The sequence below is a fragment of the Cyrtonyx montezumae genome, unplaced genomic scaffold (genome assembly GCF_038088225.1).
Source record: "Cyrtonyx montezumae isolate F1298 unplaced genomic scaffold, pur_monq_1.0 scaffold_8, whole genome shotgun sequence".
NCBI lineage: Eukaryota > Metazoa > Chordata > Aves > Galliformes > Odontophoridae > Cyrtonyx > Cyrtonyx montezumae.
The window spans coordinates 61,893,139-61,913,187 of NW_027072089.1; the positions used below are offsets into that span (position 1 = coordinate 61,893,139).

Consider the following 20,049-nt stretch of genomic DNA (forward strand, 5'->3'; position numbering starts at 1 on the left):
ATGATTTGTTTGCCCTACGAAAAATAGTTGTCACTGTCAGCCTTTTCTTTTGTTGGAATGCAGCAGCTATCCTTTCTTAGTTTTGAAGACTACATATTGGTAGAGGTATAGGACCCTAGTAATGACTTACACATTTGCTTGACTTTTATGCATGAGTTGAATATGTAATGCATAGTAGGATGGGAACAAGGGGCTGCATTTGTATTATGAATTATGGAACAAAGCTTTGTAGTTGCTTTCATCATCAGACTCTGATAACATTACAGAAATATGAATACAGTCTCAAAATACTTGTGTTTGACTGAAAATACAGGAGGATCGGATTGAAAGTCAACTCTTCAGCTCCATCACTATCCAGCAGGACATAGCACATACACAGAGATAGAAGTGCTAGTCTACTGTGGAGGGAGTAGGAATACTCCTGGAAATTCTGTTGCTTTGTGATGTTTCCCACCTTGTCTCTGATATAAGGTTAGAGAAAAGGTGGCTAATCAGCAAATAATTTCTATAGCTTGAGATATCACTGAGCTTTGAGTGGTTACCGAACCTGATCAAACCAAGATATTTTCCATGGCAGTTTGTCTCTTCAGAGTTGCATTATGCTTTTATCTTCTGACTACTAAGTACCTGTAGATTTTAGAACTATTTTTCTAGTTCCTTTGGTTTTGAATTTACAAAAACAGTAATAATTGTCTATTTGCACAGATTGAACTGAGTTGCATTTGGATAAGAGCAGCTTTCCTCCCTATTTTGAGCCAGATGATGAATCTGTTTCTGTCCCAGTGCCTCAAGTGGTAAATTCCAACTTGAGTAGTGGAAGTAGTAGGACAAAAAGATGCATCTCTGAGTTTGGCAAGTTTTGAAGTTAGAGGAGGTCTGTGAGAATAAAATTCTCTCTCCTTCTGGTATGATATCTATTTATCTGAGAAGGGAGACAAGATGCCAGGAACATGTCAGGTGATGGGTGCAAGCAGGGATTTGCTAAGCATAGGTCGTATTAAAGCCTAGCCTGAAAAGTTGACTTACTGTCCAAATAGAATGAGTGGAGATCAGTGAATGTAATTTACTGACTCACTGGCTAGTGATGCAGTTTCCAGCAACGTCCAGGATGAGGTATGGAGAGAGGGGGTCTACAAGGTAAGGCAAACACCGCTTCATAATCTGCAGGATAAAGTCCACCCACAGGCCAGTTGCAGTCTAGCTGCAGCTAGATATGCCTCAGGTTGGTGGTAGAGTCAATGCTGATGATTATCTGTAGCAAGGACCTGAGTGGTGGCGGCCACCTTTCACAAGACTATGGGCTTTCCTTCCAATCTGAGGGAGGCAGGAAAGCTGCCATTCTAAGAACCACAGAAGTGCAGTTGGAGACACTCTTGGAGGTCTCCAGTACACAGCCTCCTGCTCAAAGCAACTCGTCAAATCAGATTCCTTGAGGACTTGTTCAGTCCAGTTGGAAAACTTTCAAGGACAGAGACTCTACCGCCTCTCTGGGCACCTGTTGTGTGTTTGAGCAAGCCCATGGTGACAATTTTCCTTTTATTTAGCTGGGAATCTTCATCTGCCATACCGGCATGATCCTGGCTCTGCTCATCTGTACAGAGCAGAGCACCTCTTAGAAGATTTGGGCTTCATCTTCTCTGCATGCTTCCAGTAGGCAGCTGTAGTCACCAGTCAGGTCCTCTCCTAAGCCTCATGTTCATGCTGACTGAAAGCATTCCCTATGTGCCATGTACCCAGCCTTTCACCATCTGGAAGGTCATCACACCACATGCAGCAGTATCTTTCCTGAACTGAGGAGACAAAAGGAGATGCAGGAGTCCAGGTGTAGTTATGAAAGTACCAAAAGGAGAGAGCATATTCTCTGTTCTATTTACCTGATCATTGGAAGAACTTGTAATGAATCATCTTGAACGGACCTTAATGCTGCGCTCCAGCACATCTTCCTGGTGGACTTGAAGTCTTCTGCCTCTGCAGAGGAACAGTTCTCTCTTCATTTTTAAATTGATCTACTGCTGCTCTTTCTGTAACTGCACAGAGTGTGGCTTTGTCTTCAAGCGCCCACTGAGTATCCTTGTAATCTTCAGTCTGGGCCACCCCCATCTCCAGGATCTGAGGTCTATAACGGCCTTCTGAGGGGCCTTCCTGTCTCCCAAACGCAGCTGCCAAAAGGAGGCCAAGTTCACATTTGCCTGCCTTCTTGGGAATCCATGCAGAAGAGATGCCACCTCTTCACAATTAACAGGGGTGAGAAAGGAGTCTATCCTGCAGGCAAGCCTGCAGATGTTAGTGGATGGCCCAGCTAGTTTGCCTGGAGACTGCACACAGATGGTATAGTTGTGGGCACCTGAAACTTTTAATGATGCTGCTGTGAGCACAGCAAAGGGAGCCCTGGCATGCTGGCATTGTGTCAGGTCTGCTGCTTTTGAGGTGAATTCACCTGTATTGCTTTTTTTTTTTTTTTTTTTTTTTTACTTGGAGCTTAATCCACCTCCACTGGTTCTTCATCTGGAGTTGGATCCACCTCCACGGACTCCACAGCAGTGGTCACAGGATTTGCCATTTGTCAAAGTCTGCATGAGATGTTCCTCCTCCTTTTCTTCTTCCTCATGGGCCTCCACCATTGCTTTGGTTCTAAGAACCTCTTCTCTCTGTTCCCACGTAAAACGGGGTGTTACCTACCCCAAGCCCTTTTCATTCCAACCGTCATTGGCTATTGCCAGAGGCCTGGAAACTCAGTGAATGGTGGGACAGATACAGGGTTTTTGTAGGATCCAGAAAAACGGATGGAATGGTGATGACTACTATGACATTAGGAAGACTCTGTGATATCCACTGTAATGGTGGGAGTGGTGTTGGGTAGTCTGAAAGATGCCTTTTGCCTGAGGAAGAATGTGGTTGGAGGGCTGAGGGTCCTTTTCCCAAGATGGCTCATCCATGTCATTTGGCTTGCCATAGAAAAAGGCTGCCCATCAGGGTCAGGGGCAGCCTGCTGCTGCTGCTCCTGTGCCCTGTCCTCCATCCCTTTCGTCATCCCATGTTTGGGCTCTGTGTACCACAAGATGGTAGCAACAATGTTTCTGGGGTTGTCAGATTTCTGCCATTACCCTGCTGCCACTGACCTGGCTCCCTGCAGTGGTGCAGCTCCTTCTATTTGACAGGTGTTAAGAGAGGATGAAGCACCCAGATGACCCATAGGCAGGAAAGAGAGGCACAGCTGGCCTGAGCAAGGTCTTCTGTCAGTCTGTAAAGGCGTTGCTGATGTTCAGGTATTGCTGAGCAATTTGTTGCTGTCCCCCACTCCTACTGATCTCCTTGGAGCATGAATGTGCCATGCCTTGCGTCCTGAGCCCTGAGGGGGAGGGGAGCACCTTCTCTGCGGTGCTGTGCACCGTTTCTTTTGGCAACACTTTCAGTGTGAGTTAGAAACATGATTTACTTCAGAAATGTGAGAACCAAAAAAACCCAGTTGATTGGATTTAGATATTTTTGTTTTCAGTATTTGACAGTGGAATGTGTTGAGGCTTAGAGAAAATTACCTGCGCGTAATGTATTGTGATTTAGTTTACTCAAAATGCTTCTGTAAAATTAAGTTACTTTGTTAGTCACCGACCTCCCCATGTAAACAGGAAATCTATGTCCTTCGGACTTCAGCCCCGAAAGAAGGTGATGGTGCTTCTGTCTGGATTTTTTTTTTTTTCTGAATGGATGAAGTAGTAACTCTCCAATTCACAGGTCTCCTAAGTAGTAGCATGCACACCTTTGCCTGAACCATTTTCCTTTCCCTGAGCAGCATGTCGTTCTCTTCCTGAATGTACCATACCCTTCTTCCCTGAAGCTCCCATTCTGCTTGCTCTGGTGGAGATATTGCACATTACTAAGTTGCATGTTGTCACGGCCTCAGTGCAATTTAGTGTGTGCGATACTTTCACATGAGTGCATGCACACGGGTATGGCTGTGGCTTAAAGTTACTGCAGCTTTGAATTTTGGTGGGGCCTAAATTACTCTGTAAAATGATCTAAAACTCAGATCAGTATTTTGAGTGATGTCTTGAAATACTTGTTAGTAGAAGTTTGGTTTGTACTCCTAGGAAGATGAGCACTGTTTTCAGTTTGAGAAGGGTTATCATTACTTGCTTCATTTTCTTCATTTGTCATGTATGCTTCAAATTTGATCAGATTTTTCATTGACTATATTTATTTTTTTAAAATCTCGGGCATTTCTAAAAAAGGAAGTATTTCAGTCCAAAAGTAATCTCATTCTTAATTGGAATTTGCCAAAAAGCCAAAGAGATTTGATATGAAGAGAACGTGTGTACCTGGATAGCTGGAATAGGGTCCTAGTGGTTTTTAAGCTTCTAATTCTTAACATCTGGAGTGATCAGAAGTGAGAAAAAAAATAGTGTTTAAAACCACATGGCTTATTTACTGTGGCATCCGGCAGTAATGATGAAGAAAATGAAATGGTGATACAATTCCCACAGAAAACAATCTTCCAGCATGTTATGCTAATGCTTAGAAAAACTAAGATATGTTTATTTTACTGCAACATTAATAATGTCTTTCAGAGCAATTTTTCAAAGCCAACTGTTAACTGATTATGTTTTGACTGAATTTCTGCATGCATTGTGTTCCTTAGTAACAGGAGTATCTCTTGCAAAAAAAAAAAAAAAAAAAAAAGTTCTGTCATTAAAAGGATCTTCCTGAAATAAAAATGATTCTGCTTTAATCAAATTAATTTCCTAGTCTGAATCTGGGAATAACGGATTTTATTAAAATGTAATGGAGGAAGGGAAACCTTCAACTGAGTTTCTAAAAAAAAGAAAAGCATGGTCTGTAAATTCAGAAGAGATACCATTCTGTTTCTGTATGTTTGTAGAACCAAGCTGACAGTTATTGTGATCTGATTATCCCATTGGGATAGATGGCAGTTCTTATCTGCTGAAAGTTTTAACTCGCTCGTACCATAATTTTGAATAGTCTTAAATATTGTCCTAGAAACAAAAAATACAAATACATTACGTGTCTTTTCTTGCATTTGCTCTTTATATATTCCAAATACTTGTTCTAATTAAATACAGCAGTCTGTTTATTATTTTACATACGTGACTTTGAATAATTACTCAAGGAAAAGCACAAAGGAAAAGATAAAGGAATCGATTTGCTCCTGCTTAACCATTACTTGTTTTATTTCCAAAAAACATCCAAAACTGTAGAAAAATGATTTTGCATGCATAATTTGAGTCAAACATATCACCGAGTCTGTAAGAATATTACAGCGTACTATGTGTAGTTCATGAGATTGTTGGAACACACAGTCTGATACTAGAAAGAAAACACTTCTTTTTCTAAACGAAGCAGATGGGGATAGTGTATTTCTGAACATATTGACTAGCTATTGAGGAGCTTCCTTCTCTGTATTGGGCAGTGTCATCATTCTGACATTTGCGTTTTCCATTTTCCAGATGGTGTACTCTGAATGCTCCAGACATATTTATTTTAATGTATTTTCTGTGACTGTGCAGTCTATTTAAGACTGAAGATATCTGTAAGCACACAGAGGGAATCAGTTACTGTGTGCCTGTGCGTGTTAAAACTCATGAGCGTTTGCACACAACATTTAAGAACAATATAACTGCATAGCATCTTAGGTATTAATCCTTTAATTTTGTCTTGCACCAAGTAATCATATTTTAACTTAACATGTTTAAATATTTTAATAATCATATTTTTAATTTTAATAGAATTATGCATGTACACTGCTTTTAGTTCCTACCACACCAGAAATGAAAAACAAACAAAAAAAACCCATCTATTTGCATGTATAATCTTTTACTAGGCATTTCTATGAGTGAAATGATACTATGATAATTATTTTCTTAGCATAGCATATTGCAAGTTTCCATGCTTGCATATTTAATAGTTCTTTATCTTTGTATTTAAGGCTGCAGTATGTATTATTGTAACCTAGGACAGATTTCTGTTGTTTGAAGAATTTATTGTAATACAAGAAGAAAGCATTAGGACTGGTATAAAAGCCCAGGACTTCCTGATGTTTCAAAGATCTAACATCAGAACTTTTAGTTTTCTGCTTTATTATCATTTAAGGTTGAATTACCAGGTTAATCTGTCATTTATTCTCTGCATAAGTAATCAAAATACTCTTTTTGATGCTTGTGATTCAGAAGTTTACAATAGTAATAATCAGAGCAGATTAGAAGGAACTATTTTAATATGAGACTGGAGCTGATCTTGTTGGTTTTTTGTTTTTTTTTATACTGAGTCCAGCTGGCTATTTCAGCTGGCATTAAACTTTATAAGCTAAAAGAGGTGTCTGAAATAATTAAATTCTTCCAAGTTGTACGTTGAGTGTTGAATGTGCAGTACCAGTGAGGGTTGGTGAGGGGTAAACAGCAATAAAAAGATTTCTGTGGGCTTTTGTAGAGGTGAGGTTGGGTGATGCTGAATTGTTCTTTGCTGTGAAGTTAAGAAAAGGTATTCACCTTGTAAAACCATTCCTAGGTGGGAGCAGCAGCAGAGCCTCTCAGAAATTAAGGTGGCTGTAGAAGGTGTTGTGACAAAAGTGAGCTAAATGAGAAATAGCAAATTGCTAAGAAAGTGTGGTACGCAGCACAGAAAGCTGGAAGGTGGAATTAAAAAGGGGAACCAAGGAAGTACAGACAGAAGTTGGCCATCAGTGCCACCAGGATTGTTGCGGTTTAACCCCAGCAGGTGGCTCAGTAAAACACAGCTGCACCCTCTCCCTGGAGGTGGGGATTGAGTAAGAGGAAAGATGAGCATTCATGAAAGGTCCACCTTTCCATTCAGGAAAGGTGAGAATTCATGATTTGAGATTGTTTTCAAGGTGAACAGAAGCTTCATGCTTAAGCAAAGCAAAACAAGGAATCCCCTTGATACTTCTCATCCATAGTTCATGACTTAATCTGAAAGGTCTATGCTTTGTTCAAGACTCTATTGCTTTAACTAATTAGTGGGATTTCTAGACCCCATGTGTTAGAGTGAGTCCCTTTCTTTTCTTAATTTTACATTGCATTATTCCTACAGTGAAATTTATTTCAATAGCAGAATTGTTAAAATCATAGAGTCATCACTGAAAATCATTTGCACATTTATATTGCTCCAGAGATGAAGCTATGTCAAAAAAACAACTTACTGCCACTTCTGCTTTATTTGCAGCTGGAGTATATCTTGCCACTTGTTTTCATGTGCAATTTTGAAGCTGAAAAATACTGAGGATCTTTTTGATTCCCCCAAGAGAACAGAACTCTTAAAAAGAGATTAAATAAACAAATAAAGGGCTTAAGAGTATTTTCTGAAAGGACTTCTTTCTGTTGTAGCACTCAGGAATGAAATTGACTTTTTCTAATAATATTCCTGACTTGGGGTGTTCTTATCACTGTAAACCATTTTATGGCTTGCAAGGTGTTTTATAAGGTACTTAGAGAAATGTTAACTCTTGCAAACATGTTTCTAAGACAGATGCCACTTCTGTCCAGTTTTTAGCCCCTGTAGCTCTCTTCTGAGGTTACCAAATTTATTTTTCACCTTTTTAGAAACTTCATCCTTTCAGCCAGCACGTTATTGTTTCCTCTGATGCTGTGGGAAGATGAAGAAAACGAAGGGAATTCAGAGGTCAAAAAATGTGACTGCTCTGAGTTGATGCTTGAGGCATGCTCTGCATCTCAGAGGCCTTCACTCTTCTGCTTGTTTCCTTTAAACTGGCATTGTTGCAGCAGAAGTTTGAAATTTTTGGAGATGTTCATATGGGAGCCAGTTCACATGTAACTAATGGTGAGCACACCTTACCTGTAGGCCCTGTGAAGTACACCAGAATGCACCAGTATATTTAAGTGGCCAGCATACATCTAGTGTAAATGGCGGTAGGAGCAAAGGGAAAAGCTGTAGGCTCTTAATAAATCAGTAAAAATGAACAAATAAGTTACCTAAAAACTTCTACACCTGTCCCCCTAAGCCCATAAAATGAAAAGGTTTCGCTTTTCCTTGTGAAATTTAAAAGCAATTCCTTAGTTTTTTCAGTGAAGTAACTGAAAACTTTAGGCCAATTATGCAGAAGCATTTGACAGCTTCACAGAAGTTACTTCATTTGTTACCTCAGTGATGTGAGCATGTTTGTCTGATTTTTTTCTTCCAATTTTACCTACTTTTCAAAACTCTGTAAGAAATACATATGCCTGAGTGTGTCTTACACCAAAATGCCTGAAGCACTTGCAAGTCACATGTTTACAGGTGACAACTCGTGTAGATGAAGTGGCTCATCCAAATATAGTACCTGTGTGAGATGTGAACTATAATTGGATTTTCTGATTTCTGAAACATAGAATTATTCTTGTGGATGCAAGGAATATGTGTGTATGCCCAGAAGATGCTGAGAACTGAAATCTATTTACTGTCATAGTTTTGTCGGGAAGTTGTGCTTTGTTGTGCTTTGTACAGATGCTAATAAATTAATTCAGCATTCTGTGCTCACGTGCCACAAGTAGTACACTGTTTGTGAATGTTCTTGTCCATGCTGTAAGCTGCCATAACCATGAGATCAAATTAATATGAATTTCAAGAGTCTTCAAAATAAAATTCTTAGTGTTTCTGTGAGAAGCAAGGAACATGAGTGTTGAAGAGACTTTGGAGTTCTCCTGAGCCTCAGGGTAGGATCTGGTCTGGTTTTCTGGGGTTTTTTGTTCAGTTTTTTTTTGTTGTTGTTGTTTTGGTTTGGTTTGTTTGTTTTTGAGGGAGGATATGGACATAAAGAAATGGCAGAGGAGAATGAAATCGGATGCAGTCTCTTCTCGCTTTGCACTTCACCATTGGCACCTCACAGGTCTCCTGCAGTGTGTGATGCCTTCTCCTTTGAGCTTACTAGTTCAACAGTAGATGCAAGGAGCCTGAGAGTTGCCATGCTATGCAGCCATTTAGAGCTATATGCTTCTTGCCAGCCTCAGCATGCATTGCAAGACCTGCTGTGACGTATTACATGGGGCATGTGGATTTGTGCTTCAGCCACAACAGCTGGCACCCTGCATCTATAAAGTAGTCTTAAAAGCTCAGTGGTAGACAGCCCTGACCTATACACGAAGAAGTTTAAAACAGCATCTAACCTCAACCCTTCTTTTCTTAGTTCAGATATCCTCCTTCTTGTCCAACCCATGGTGGGGAAGAAGCAGCATTTACTTCATCTTTGCAGCTGTCTTTGGTATCTTTTATATTTTCCTCAGATTTTCTCCTCTGATGGCATCTTTGCTCAGAGATCACCTGTTCTGGTCTGCCCATTGTTCTTAGTGGTTTTCACTGTGGATTGCATCCATGCATTTTTCTTGAAGCTTAATAAGTCAGTCAGGACAGCAGCCTCACAGCTGGTGCCTGGGTGTTGCTAAGTAAAATTGTTAGTCTGTGGAGGAAAACCTAGAATGGCTGCTTGTTTCAAGGTATTTCAGATATCTGCCAGGCCTTCACGTTGCCTCCTATATAGTGAAATACATTCTGGAGGCATGCTCCTAGAGGTTAAGACCTGGTTTCTTCTACTACCTTACAGGAAATGTTTTTAAAGGCAAAATAAGGAGGTACTTCAAGGGCAGCCCTGAAACATTTTCGACAACTGAATGTATTTGTGCCACAGCTCCTGTTTGAAAGGAAAAGGATTTGCTTGAGGATTTAATTATAGCAAGCTGAAATCTGAGTTCTTATCAGTGCTATTAAATATTTAGATTTAACATTTTCTTCTAACAATCCAAATTGTTCTGGCTTTGTTTATTTTTGTCCTTTTTTTTTTTTTTTTTTGTCTTTTTGTTTGCTTGATTTGCTTTTGGAAGAGTGTGACAAACTGTATTAAGAAAATGCACTTTTGCATCCCCAGTGAGGGGTTTCAGTGACTGAATAACAGCTTCTTTGTAGAGGATAGATGTTCCTGTGGGACAGACATAAGATTTAAAAGACCAGCAAAACTGTGGTGGGTGGCTTGAAAAAAGCATAAGGGAACAAATGTATCCTTACTGCAGCTAGGAGAAGTGTTTTTGCTGCAGCCTTGTGTTCAGTGTGTTCAGTGCAGCACAGCTTGCGCTTCATCCTACCCTGCTTAGAGGTTTCCATTGTAAAAAAAACTCCATTGTAACTGTTCATCTTGTAAGCTCTTAAATCCAGCCACAGATGATTTCAGACATGGATTAAACTAGCATTTAGCCATCTTTTTTTCTTTTCCTATAAAGTATCCATAAGTTATGTTGGAAGATTGTTTTTTTTTCTGCTTTTATATGATAGTTAGCAGAATCTGTTTCAGTAAACAGGTTCTTGTTACAAAAACATCACATTTCTTTTATCCTACAGAGGAGGATAAATGTCACAGAAAATACAGAAAAATCAGACTTCTGAGCAGTTAAAGTATGAACATATATTGAATTTTTAGTGCAAACTTACACTGAGCATTCTTGCTGTGGTTTTGGGATCTTCTCTCCTCCTTGACAGTTCTTACTACACCAGAAGCTTGCTTTGTGTATGACAAAAATGTGATGAAGTATTTCACTAGTCACAATATGCAGATCGTATAGATGTGACTTCCCATTGTAATATTATTGAAGCTTTTTAAAATCGTGAGGTATTCTGGCTGTCTTTGCTGAGGCCCCACATACACAGAGGCACTCCTCCTCTCTGTCTTCAAGTACTGTGTCTTATTTCAAGCCACTGCTTAAGGCTTTCTTTCTCTATTCTTTTTCCTCTGTAATTTTTTTGCTGGGAAAATGGCTGACAGCAGCTGTTTCTAGTTGGTTTATCAACAAAGTCTCGCATTTTAACATGGTACAAAGCTTATTTTGCAAGACTTATTATGCACTCCTAAATTCCAGTGGATGAATTTTAAACAAGGTAATTTGGTTCAGCAGTCACTTGGGAATCAATGCCTGCCTTCAGGTGGGAAAAAGTTGCAAAAAATAAGCTATTTTCTTGGGGCTAATAATGAAAATAGAGCCCAAAGAAGCCAAAGCTAGGAGTATTGGAGTTCTTGCTGATGGCTAAAAGAGAAAATTCTGGATAGCAGAAATGTCTGGATAGCCGGGAACGTTCCTCTCCTAGGTTTTATCAACTCAACAAAGGATTGAAATTGGTGTTCTTAGGGAGTGCTGTTCCAGTAAGGGCTGTTTCCTAAGCAGATTGTTCTTCCTCAAGGCACAGTGACAGTCTTCCAGCCTATGATTAGACTTCATCACTTCTGTTGTGTTAAATGTAAAATGGGAACTTAACATCAGCAAACCACACATATGGCTGCTAGGAAGGATATGTGTGACACCACTAGTGCAGTGATGTAATTTTTATGACTTCTTTGAGAAGAGGAACTTAGATGACAGAGATACTTTAATTACATAGATCCAAGCTGGATGCACGTGGTTTCAAGAAAGTCAGTGTCTTTCTCAATAAGAGTGAAAAATGAGCATAATATAGTGGTGAGATATGAGTTTTCAGTTGCAGGATATTTCACTTCTGTGGACGTGTTAGTGCTGTAAAACTGACGCAGCACTGAGCTGCCTGCTTGCTGTCTCATGAAACTGTGTTGACACTTAACAGAGAAATACTTTGTTTTGTGGCCAGCAAGTTAGCTGTAAGTTCACCAGGAGTTAATTGCATCACAAGGCTTTTTATTTTCTTTTCGGTAGTGTGACCTAATAAGCAGCCTAAAATCTAGGAATATAAAGATATTGAGGCTCAAGTCAGGTAATAAATGTAAAGCACACGGTTATTTTCAAGTAGAAAACTGTATGAGTGTGTAGGAAAGTGGGAGTGTAGGCAGCCTATTTCACTTCTGGGCCCTTTGTTTTAATCCAGCAGGAGTGAGCAGATATGGAAATTTAAGAAGATAAAGAAAATGAATAGAGCGGTAGAAATGGAAAAGGACAAAGAAAAAGTAGCTCATAAATAGAACTGTACTGTTTCTCATAGATAAAAGATCTCTTTTTCTAGAGAATGTGCTCTGATTCCTGAGCAACTTCTTTCAAGGAATTTATCCCAGGAACCCACTGTATAGTGAAAAAAACCAGTGTCTGGTGCATTGTTTTTTTGTTTATTTTCTCCTGTAGATGACATAAGTGATAAATGTGATGAACATTTGTCCTTTTCGTAGGACAAACCTAAGGTGTTCACTTTGAGTTGTATGATTTATGGCATTAATGGCTTTGCAGTTTATCAAAGCACCTTATAGTTAAAGAGACATGTGAAGATACCTTCATCATTCCCAGAATCATACTGCCAATAAAATTTAACAGAGTTTCTGTGATTGTTTTAGAGGTGTATTTGATGCTTCCCTCAAAATGGCTGGGTTCTATGGACTCTACACTTGGCTGACTCACACTATATTTGGAATTAACATAGTCTTCATACCATCTGGTAAGAATTTGAACAATTATAATCTATTCATATATAGCATTATGGAATATTATTGTACAAGGGCGGTAGGGTTAAATGTTGCTGATGGGATTAGTCCTGAAGTTATTTTTAGAGAACACTGTATCAGAAACTGGCAGCTATCAGAATTGGAGTTGTGGATGCAACCTTAACATTACTGATTTGTGCTAATGTCTTAATATTGTTTCTGACTACAGGATTGGGTTGCTTTTTTTTTTTTTTTTTTTTTTTTTTTTTGCTTAATCAAGACAGTTGAGTTAGTGGACTTAGCATATGATAGGAACTTAGTGAGTAGCTGCTCAGGATTTTTTTCTTTATTCTCCATTCAGTAAGTAACTTCATTTTTATTTCCTGTTTATTATTCAAACCAGACGTAGAAAGTACTGTGACAAGTTTAATACTTTTGTGAGATTCTGTAGAGCTTCATACCATTAATTGATTCCTCCAAGTTTAGTTTGAACTACTACAGATCAAATTAATCAGTCACTGATTGTTGTCTTACCTCTTATCCATACTCTTTTCTGTCTTCTCAGCATATCCTCAGCCAAATACTTTACTTCTATTTGTTTGGTGGCTGTAATTTTTTTTTCTTTCTGTTTAGTCCAAATCTTCCCATAATTTACACGTGCAATTTTTTTGGGATGCCTAAATGTATGAAGTCATGGTATCATGGCAATTATCAAAAGAAGCATGCTTTCTATTCTCAGTGCTGTTTCCTGACAGCATAACAAGCCTCTGTTTCTCTGTTACTCTTCAAATTTTAGCTATGGAAATAGTTGCACAGTTTTCACTGAAGAATCTCTGTTACTCTTCTCCCTTCATTCCCCTAAAAAACAACAACCTCAAAACAGCAAAGCACTTGCACCTTCATGTACAAGGCCACAAAAAGGGGACCTACAAAGTAACAGAAAACAAAGCAGCAAATAGCTGTATCACAAATTCCAGCTACCCTAAAGAAAACAGTTGCTGTTAGACATTCTACGTAATTGTTACTTTTATTTTGGCAGCTTGCAGAATCTTGTTTGTATTCTGGCTATTGAGGCTAAAAAGGAAGAAAAACCTTATTATTTTTTTCTTTACTAATTCATATTGGATTAAATTAGAATGACAGCAGTACTACATTATTTGAGATTACAAGGAGCATTTGTATAAGCAGAAGGCAGTGTGCATGGGTAGAGACTTGTATGCATGCACAAATATGTGCAGACAAATATATGAAGTCAGGGGTTTTACACTTGCTTGGTTTCTCACAATACGACCTACTTTGTGATGGTTGTCTGCGTGAGATCTGGTAAGTTACACTGCTTCACTGAAAACTTATGTTTGTATACTTTCTTGTGTACATTTGCTATTTCTGTGGTTACATAAAAGCTTGAAGTGTGAATGATTGGTATAACTTTATTTTTTTCTTAATTGGAAGTAACTCTGACTGACAGCTGGTAAGGCTTTTCTGAATGGGGAATAGTTCAATTTTCTTGAATGTAGTTCTCTTTTTCCTTAATCGCAGTTATAAAACAACAAGAGCCTTGTGTGCCATCTTTTCAGTATCTTCTTTACAACAGCTGACAGAAGTGAGACTACTGGTGTGGCAATTTGTCAGAATTTTTGTGGAGTGTGTTTCTCTGGTCTTTTTCTCACCCCTGCTTCTGTGTGCTTCAGCATTAGCAGCAATCCTTGGAGCGGTTCCATTCCTGGGGACATACTGGGCAGCTGTCCCTGCAGTCCTAGACTTGTGGCTTGTGCAAGGAGAAGGATGCAAAGCCATTTTGCTCTTGGTTTTTCACCTGTTGCCAACCTATTTTGTAGATACAGCAATTTATTCAGATATATCAGGGTAAGTACGTTGAAAACTTCTCTAGTTTGCATGTTGCAAAAATGCTTAACAATGATGCCTTTAAACTTAACTTCTGTGATGCATGCCTAGCAATGTCTTGAAGCACAGAAGGACACGCAGTGGTACCATCTCATAGTAAGACTGGCCTCAGTGCCATTACTTTTGCAGGGCTCTTTTCTGTTAAATTTGTTGTTTCAAATGTCTTGAGCTTGTTCTGAGTCAACAAAATCAACTGCTTAAGTGAAGTAAACTTACGCTTTTTTTCTGACTGTTGACTAACTCTGTCTCGTGTTTTCCTTCACATCACGTAACATCAGGTGATCCTGCAGAGCAAATGGGAAATCTATGAGCCAGTTACGGACCTGAAAAAAAATCCTATAATTCTTTAGAATAGGCTAAGAAAATTCTGAGAGCTGTTTTGAAGCCAGCTTTCACATCGTGCCGCTGTACGCCTGTGTAAAAATCTGTTGATTATCAATTTATCTTTAAATGTGTTGAGACAGCTGAAAATGTAAAACTAGGGAGAGGCTTCTAGTGAGACAGCAGTTGGTTTTGCTTTCCTGCTGCGAGAGATGAGCACAGATTTCTGGAAAAATCTTACTAGGTGTCTGGCTGTGTGAATTGACTTAAAATAGTTTCCTGATTTCAGCCTTGAGTAAAGAAAAGCTAATCGTGGAGACAGAGTGTCAATGGCTGCAGTTGTATCTAGAGTACTAGAAATGTTGCTGAAATGTTGACTGACATGTAATGCTGCTGAAATACCTCATGAATCCCTTCATGAAATCTGAATGAGAAAAAGTTGAAGTTTAACAGAGCTGTCAAAGATATGAACTATCAGAGTTTATATATGCAAGATGTATTCACAACCACGCACAGTATGGATAAAGAATTGTGCTCTTTCTAATTACTGCTACAGTCTTTGCTATTAGAAGTAAGCCTAGTAGTAAACTGTTGGAATTGAGAACTTCTAATGACAGACTGAGTGCTCAGCCAGTCTTTGCCCTAATGCTCCAGATATGGTTATGTGCTGGAACAAGTTTGTGTGAATTTGTATTGTAGTAAATTAACGTAGAATAAGAACATTAAAAGTTCAGCATTAAGTTAGAAGCTTTTTTTTTGTCCTATAACTTTATAGTTAAACTGAACAGAGAACCTCATGATAATAAGATCAATATTAAGAATCTTTCATAGACTGTAGCAATAGTTATTTTCCAGGAGCTAAAGCTAACAGGTGAAGTATAATCAAATTACATTTGTTTTCAGCAACAAATCACGGATAAATTTAAGGCCAATAGGTACTTAACTAGCCAATGTTTCTTCTACTTATTGAAATAAATTTTTTGACTGCAGGGTTGCAGGCTCTGTTCACCATCCAGAAAATATATGTGGCAAGAATAGATTTTCTAGCAGTGGAGAAAAATTGTATTTTTACCATCACATAAATCTGCTGTCTTGCAAATTAGGTTAATTCTATTTGAAATCACTATAATTAAGTTATGCAAGGTTTTCCAAATGTATTAAATTTATATTGCAGTCCTACTTCATCAGGTGATATGTGGTTTGAATTGGCAAACTAGCCAGAAAAAAACGTAGAACCAATGCAAGTATTTGAGAACATTATTGTAAGTTCTTAAACGTTTAGAAACTAATAGTGTCTTCTGTTGGAGAAGTACAAAATGTTGAGTCTATCTTCTCAAAAAGTGATCTACTTGACCCTTCTAGTATGTTAAATTTGATCCAAGTCATGATTAATAGGTATGTATGATGTACTGAGTCACTTTTTAAGACCTGACAGTGGCTTTTCACTATCTGAAGGAGCCCTGTAAGAAGGGGGATAGATTCTTCAGCAGGATCTGTTGTGATAGGATAATGGGAAATGGTTTCAAATTAATATGGGGTAGATTTAGACTGAATGTAAGGAAGAATTATTTTACAGTAAGGATAGTGAAGCACTGGCACAGCAGGTTGCCCTGGGGAGGTGTGGATGCCTGGTCCATGGAGACATATGAGGTCAGGCTGGACAGAGCTCTCAGCAACCTGATCTGCTGTAGGTGTCCCTGTTCACTGCAGGGGAGTTGGACTAGATGACCTTTAAAGGTCCCTCCCAGCTCAGATTCTGTGATTTCATGATCTTACCCTGCACACAGTTGTAATGCGCATTAGGACTGCCAATGTGAGAAGTCAAGACAGTGTTAGAAACCTGGCAGAAACTGCTGAAGTTCTAAACAGACCAGATAGCATCTTCATTGCATGACACTCACAATTTAGGGCAACTTTCTAATAATTGGGTGCTAAGCTTCAGCTGTTTAGGCTCTGTAATATAATTCTATAAACATGAATACCCTGAATTCTTCTGGTTGCAAGCAACAAACAATGAGCTTGATTTGCTAGCAGTCCTGTGCAGTTTCAGGTTTCTCTGAACTCTAGTACTAGAGTTCAGGTGATCCTTGTACCTTAGCCACCCTTTTTACATGGACAGATAGTGATAGGAAAAGGGGAAATGGTTTTAAACTAAGACATGGGAAATAGAGATTAGATATTAGGGGAGAAATTTTTCACTCAGATCTTGGTGAGATGCTGGAACAGGTTGACCAGAGATGCTGTGAATGCCCCATCCCTGGATATGTTCAAGACCAAGTTGGATGAGGCCCTGGGCAGCCAGGTTCAGTGCCTGATCTTGTGGGTTGCAACCCTGTTCATGGCAGATGATCTTTATGGTCCCTTCCAACCCAAACCATTCTGTGATTCATAAATGATGTATCCTACCTCTTGTTCTAAAGACTAAATATTCCTATCATTGTGTAAATTAACATCCCTGCTGAGGAATGCTCGTAGTAAGTATTGCTAGTTGTCTTGAAATTTAGCAGTTTTTGACCATGGAGCATGAATAGTCTTCATAAGGAAGCATCTTTTCATTTTCTGAATGTTAACTCCTTCAGATCCCTGGAGGTGTTCAAAACCAGACTGGATGGTGCCTGGGGCAACCTGATCTAGTGGAAGTTGTCTTTGCCCATGGGAAGTGGGTTGGAACTATATGACTTTAAAGGTCACTTCCAACCCTAACTGTTCTGTGTTTTTCCAGCAGTTAGCCATAATAGATGCTTTTTAGATATTACTACCATTATGTGCTATAAAATATTGTGTGATATCTTGTGCAAATGTAGAACAAGATGCAGTTTAGGACATATATTCTGTCATTCAAACAGTAGTTTATTCTGAATATGGGTATCTATAAGTAGATCATTTTAGAAGCTTAATGAAACTGTGGGATTAATCTGCATTTCATAATCAGTAGCATTGCTGTTGGTCGTTCTTATTTTATTCTTTTTGTGCTGTAATTCCAGAGGTGGCCATCCTTACCTGACAGGTCTTGCAGTGGCTGGTGGAGCATATTACCTGGGACTGGAAGGAGCCATCATAGGACCAATTCTACTTTGTATACTTGTGGTTGCCTCCAACATATATAGTGCCATGTTGGTTAGTCCAACAAATTCAGTGCCCACTCCATCACAAGCAACGTGTCCACTACAGATTTACCAGTAAGCTTTATATGTCATACGTTACTTATTGCAGTTTTCAAGTGGATCAGTGTCCACGTAGGTGGAGAGAATGTGTGCATGAGTTCCTGTATATGTGTACTTCTGTACACCTACACGTGGATTGAAATATTCAGACAATTTTCAGCTATCTTTTGTTCTAGAAAAATATCTACTGCAAAACTGTAAACTTGAAATGTTTGTTTAATATCTCTCAGCTTCTTACAGAAGGCACTTTTAGAGAATACATGGACAGTACCTTTGTATCTTATGTTACATATGCTGCCTTTGTGTTAGAAAATAATCGAACAGTTCCCCATTTTATAGTTATTCATGGATATCAGACAGCGTTTATTGGTCTGAAAAGGGGACCTGTCTGCAGATACTGTATTTTGTGTGACTTGTAGAATACTACAAAGGATGCCATTATTCCATTAGAAGTATGGTCATGATTAATCTCTAAAGTGTGGTCATGATTAATCTCTGAAGTTACCAAATGTGTAGTATAGAAGTGTATTTTTAAACTGTACAGTTAAGGGATGGGATGAATAAATTCCTAATTGAATATTTAACTAGAGTTGGAAATCATACTGTAAAATTATTAATGACAGTAGGCATTTTAATGTCTCTACTGCCTTGTTTAATTACATAGGTTAGCTCATTATACATATATCTTAGAGATGATATGCTTGTGAGCAATAATCCTTTTCTTCATTCACGTGAATAATGTTGTCATCTTTCATATGGGTAATTTAGGGAAAAAACACTAATGAAACCTGTCTGTAGTGTCTGACTTGTGGATATTATGTTCCTAGACTTTCTGCATACACTGTACACAGAACTTTGTGCAGTATGCACAAGATTTTATATCTGTTTTTTTCCAGTTTAATTCATGGGGAAACAGACACTCAGCAAATGTGAGTCTTTTTGGTTTTTTGCAGGTCATCTACAGAAAGTCCAGAGGAGACAAAAACAGCTGCTGAATGATGAAGGAGCTATGCTGCACCTGTTCAAGATGAGAGAGTCACTTGGTCTTTCTTGATTTCACAACAGCCATGGCCTTCTGTCCCATTGCAGCTCTGCTGGGACAGTTTGTAGGGATGCATAGTTTGAGTGTTAGGAGGCACTACTTCTTGAACATCTGCTGGCCTTACATTACTGTGCACTTTGCCTCTTTGAGAGAGAATGTCAACTTCCCATGGCTTTGCATACTAGCACACGGTTTCATAGCCACCTTTGCAGACCTTCTGTCTTCTTAAAAGAATGGCTGAGTGGACAGATACATCCACTGGAGTTGTTATCTGCTGAAATGACTTACTTGGCTTTTATTTATTGGGTTATTTGTGTATTCAGTTGTAGTATCTTTAAAGAAAGCTAAGTCCAAAATATTAATCTGATGGCAATAGAGTTGTAAACCACTCATTGTTAAATGAAGATTGAATACAATTGTTTGCTGCTCCTTTAAGTATTTTCTTAGAGGTTTTGACCATCATCTCTAACTCATAAGAACAAACAGATATCTTTTTATAAGCACTGAAATTTAGTGTTGAAGACAAGTGTTTCTGGCATCTTCCTGAAATGAATAGACGTACAAACTGAAAAATGTGAATTCTCTTCATTTAGAAATAGGACTTGTTTAAATAGTTTAAATCTTGCCCCCATTTATGGTGAAATTGGATGGCACTCTGATGTCTGTTCACTGACCCCAGTGGAGTCATAGTATCAACTAATTGTGATTAAAGGTCTTAAATACTTTAAGGTAATGCACAGTTATCACATCTACTACTAATAATAACAAGAGCTTGAATGGGATTATTTTATGTCAGTTTTCAAATGCTGTGACCAAGTTGCATTTACTTTTCAAACAAATACAAGTTTATCTCAAAAGAGGAAAGGAAAAGAGTAGAAGTTTTGTTCTGTAGGGTGGTTGTTTGTTTTTGTTTTGTTTTGTTACTGCTTTTGTCTTTTTTTCCTTGTAAGCCTCTGGCCAAATATCTTTGTGATTTATGCAGAGTTCTTAAATTCTTGAAATGGTATATTGCCTCTATCACAGAGACAAACTACTTCTGTGTTTTCCTTTCATATGTAATTCTGCTGAAGTTGCAAGTTTGACTTTTAAGGCATTTTGTATGGTTGGTCGAAATGTTTTGACACAGTGGATCTTTATACCTTTGCAAAGACAAAGTGTTTTTTTAGTTGAAGCTTCCACTGATACACTGAGACCCTTCGTACAAAGTAGCAGTTGCACATACTAAACCAAAG

The 20,049-nt window shown here is 38.6% G+C and overlaps 1 protein-coding gene across 1 annotated transcript in view; it reads left to right on the forward strand.

Moving 5' to 3' along the window:
• Positions 1-19,427, forward strand: part of TMEM245 (transmembrane protein 245) — a 71,804-nt gene extending 52,377 nt beyond the window's left edge. The window contains exons 15-18 of the mRNA XM_065752432.1: positions 12,299-12,399; positions 14,077-14,251; positions 17,596-17,790; positions 18,729-19,427. Coding sequence (XP_065608504.1) covers positions 12,299-12,399; positions 14,077-14,251; positions 17,596-17,790; positions 18,729-18,774 — 517 coding nt within the window. The 3' untranslated portion in view covers positions 18,775-19,427. The remainder of the gene's footprint in view (positions 1-12,298; positions 12,400-14,076; positions 14,252-17,595; positions 17,791-18,728) is intronic.
• Positions 19,428-20,049: the final 622 nt, after the last annotated feature.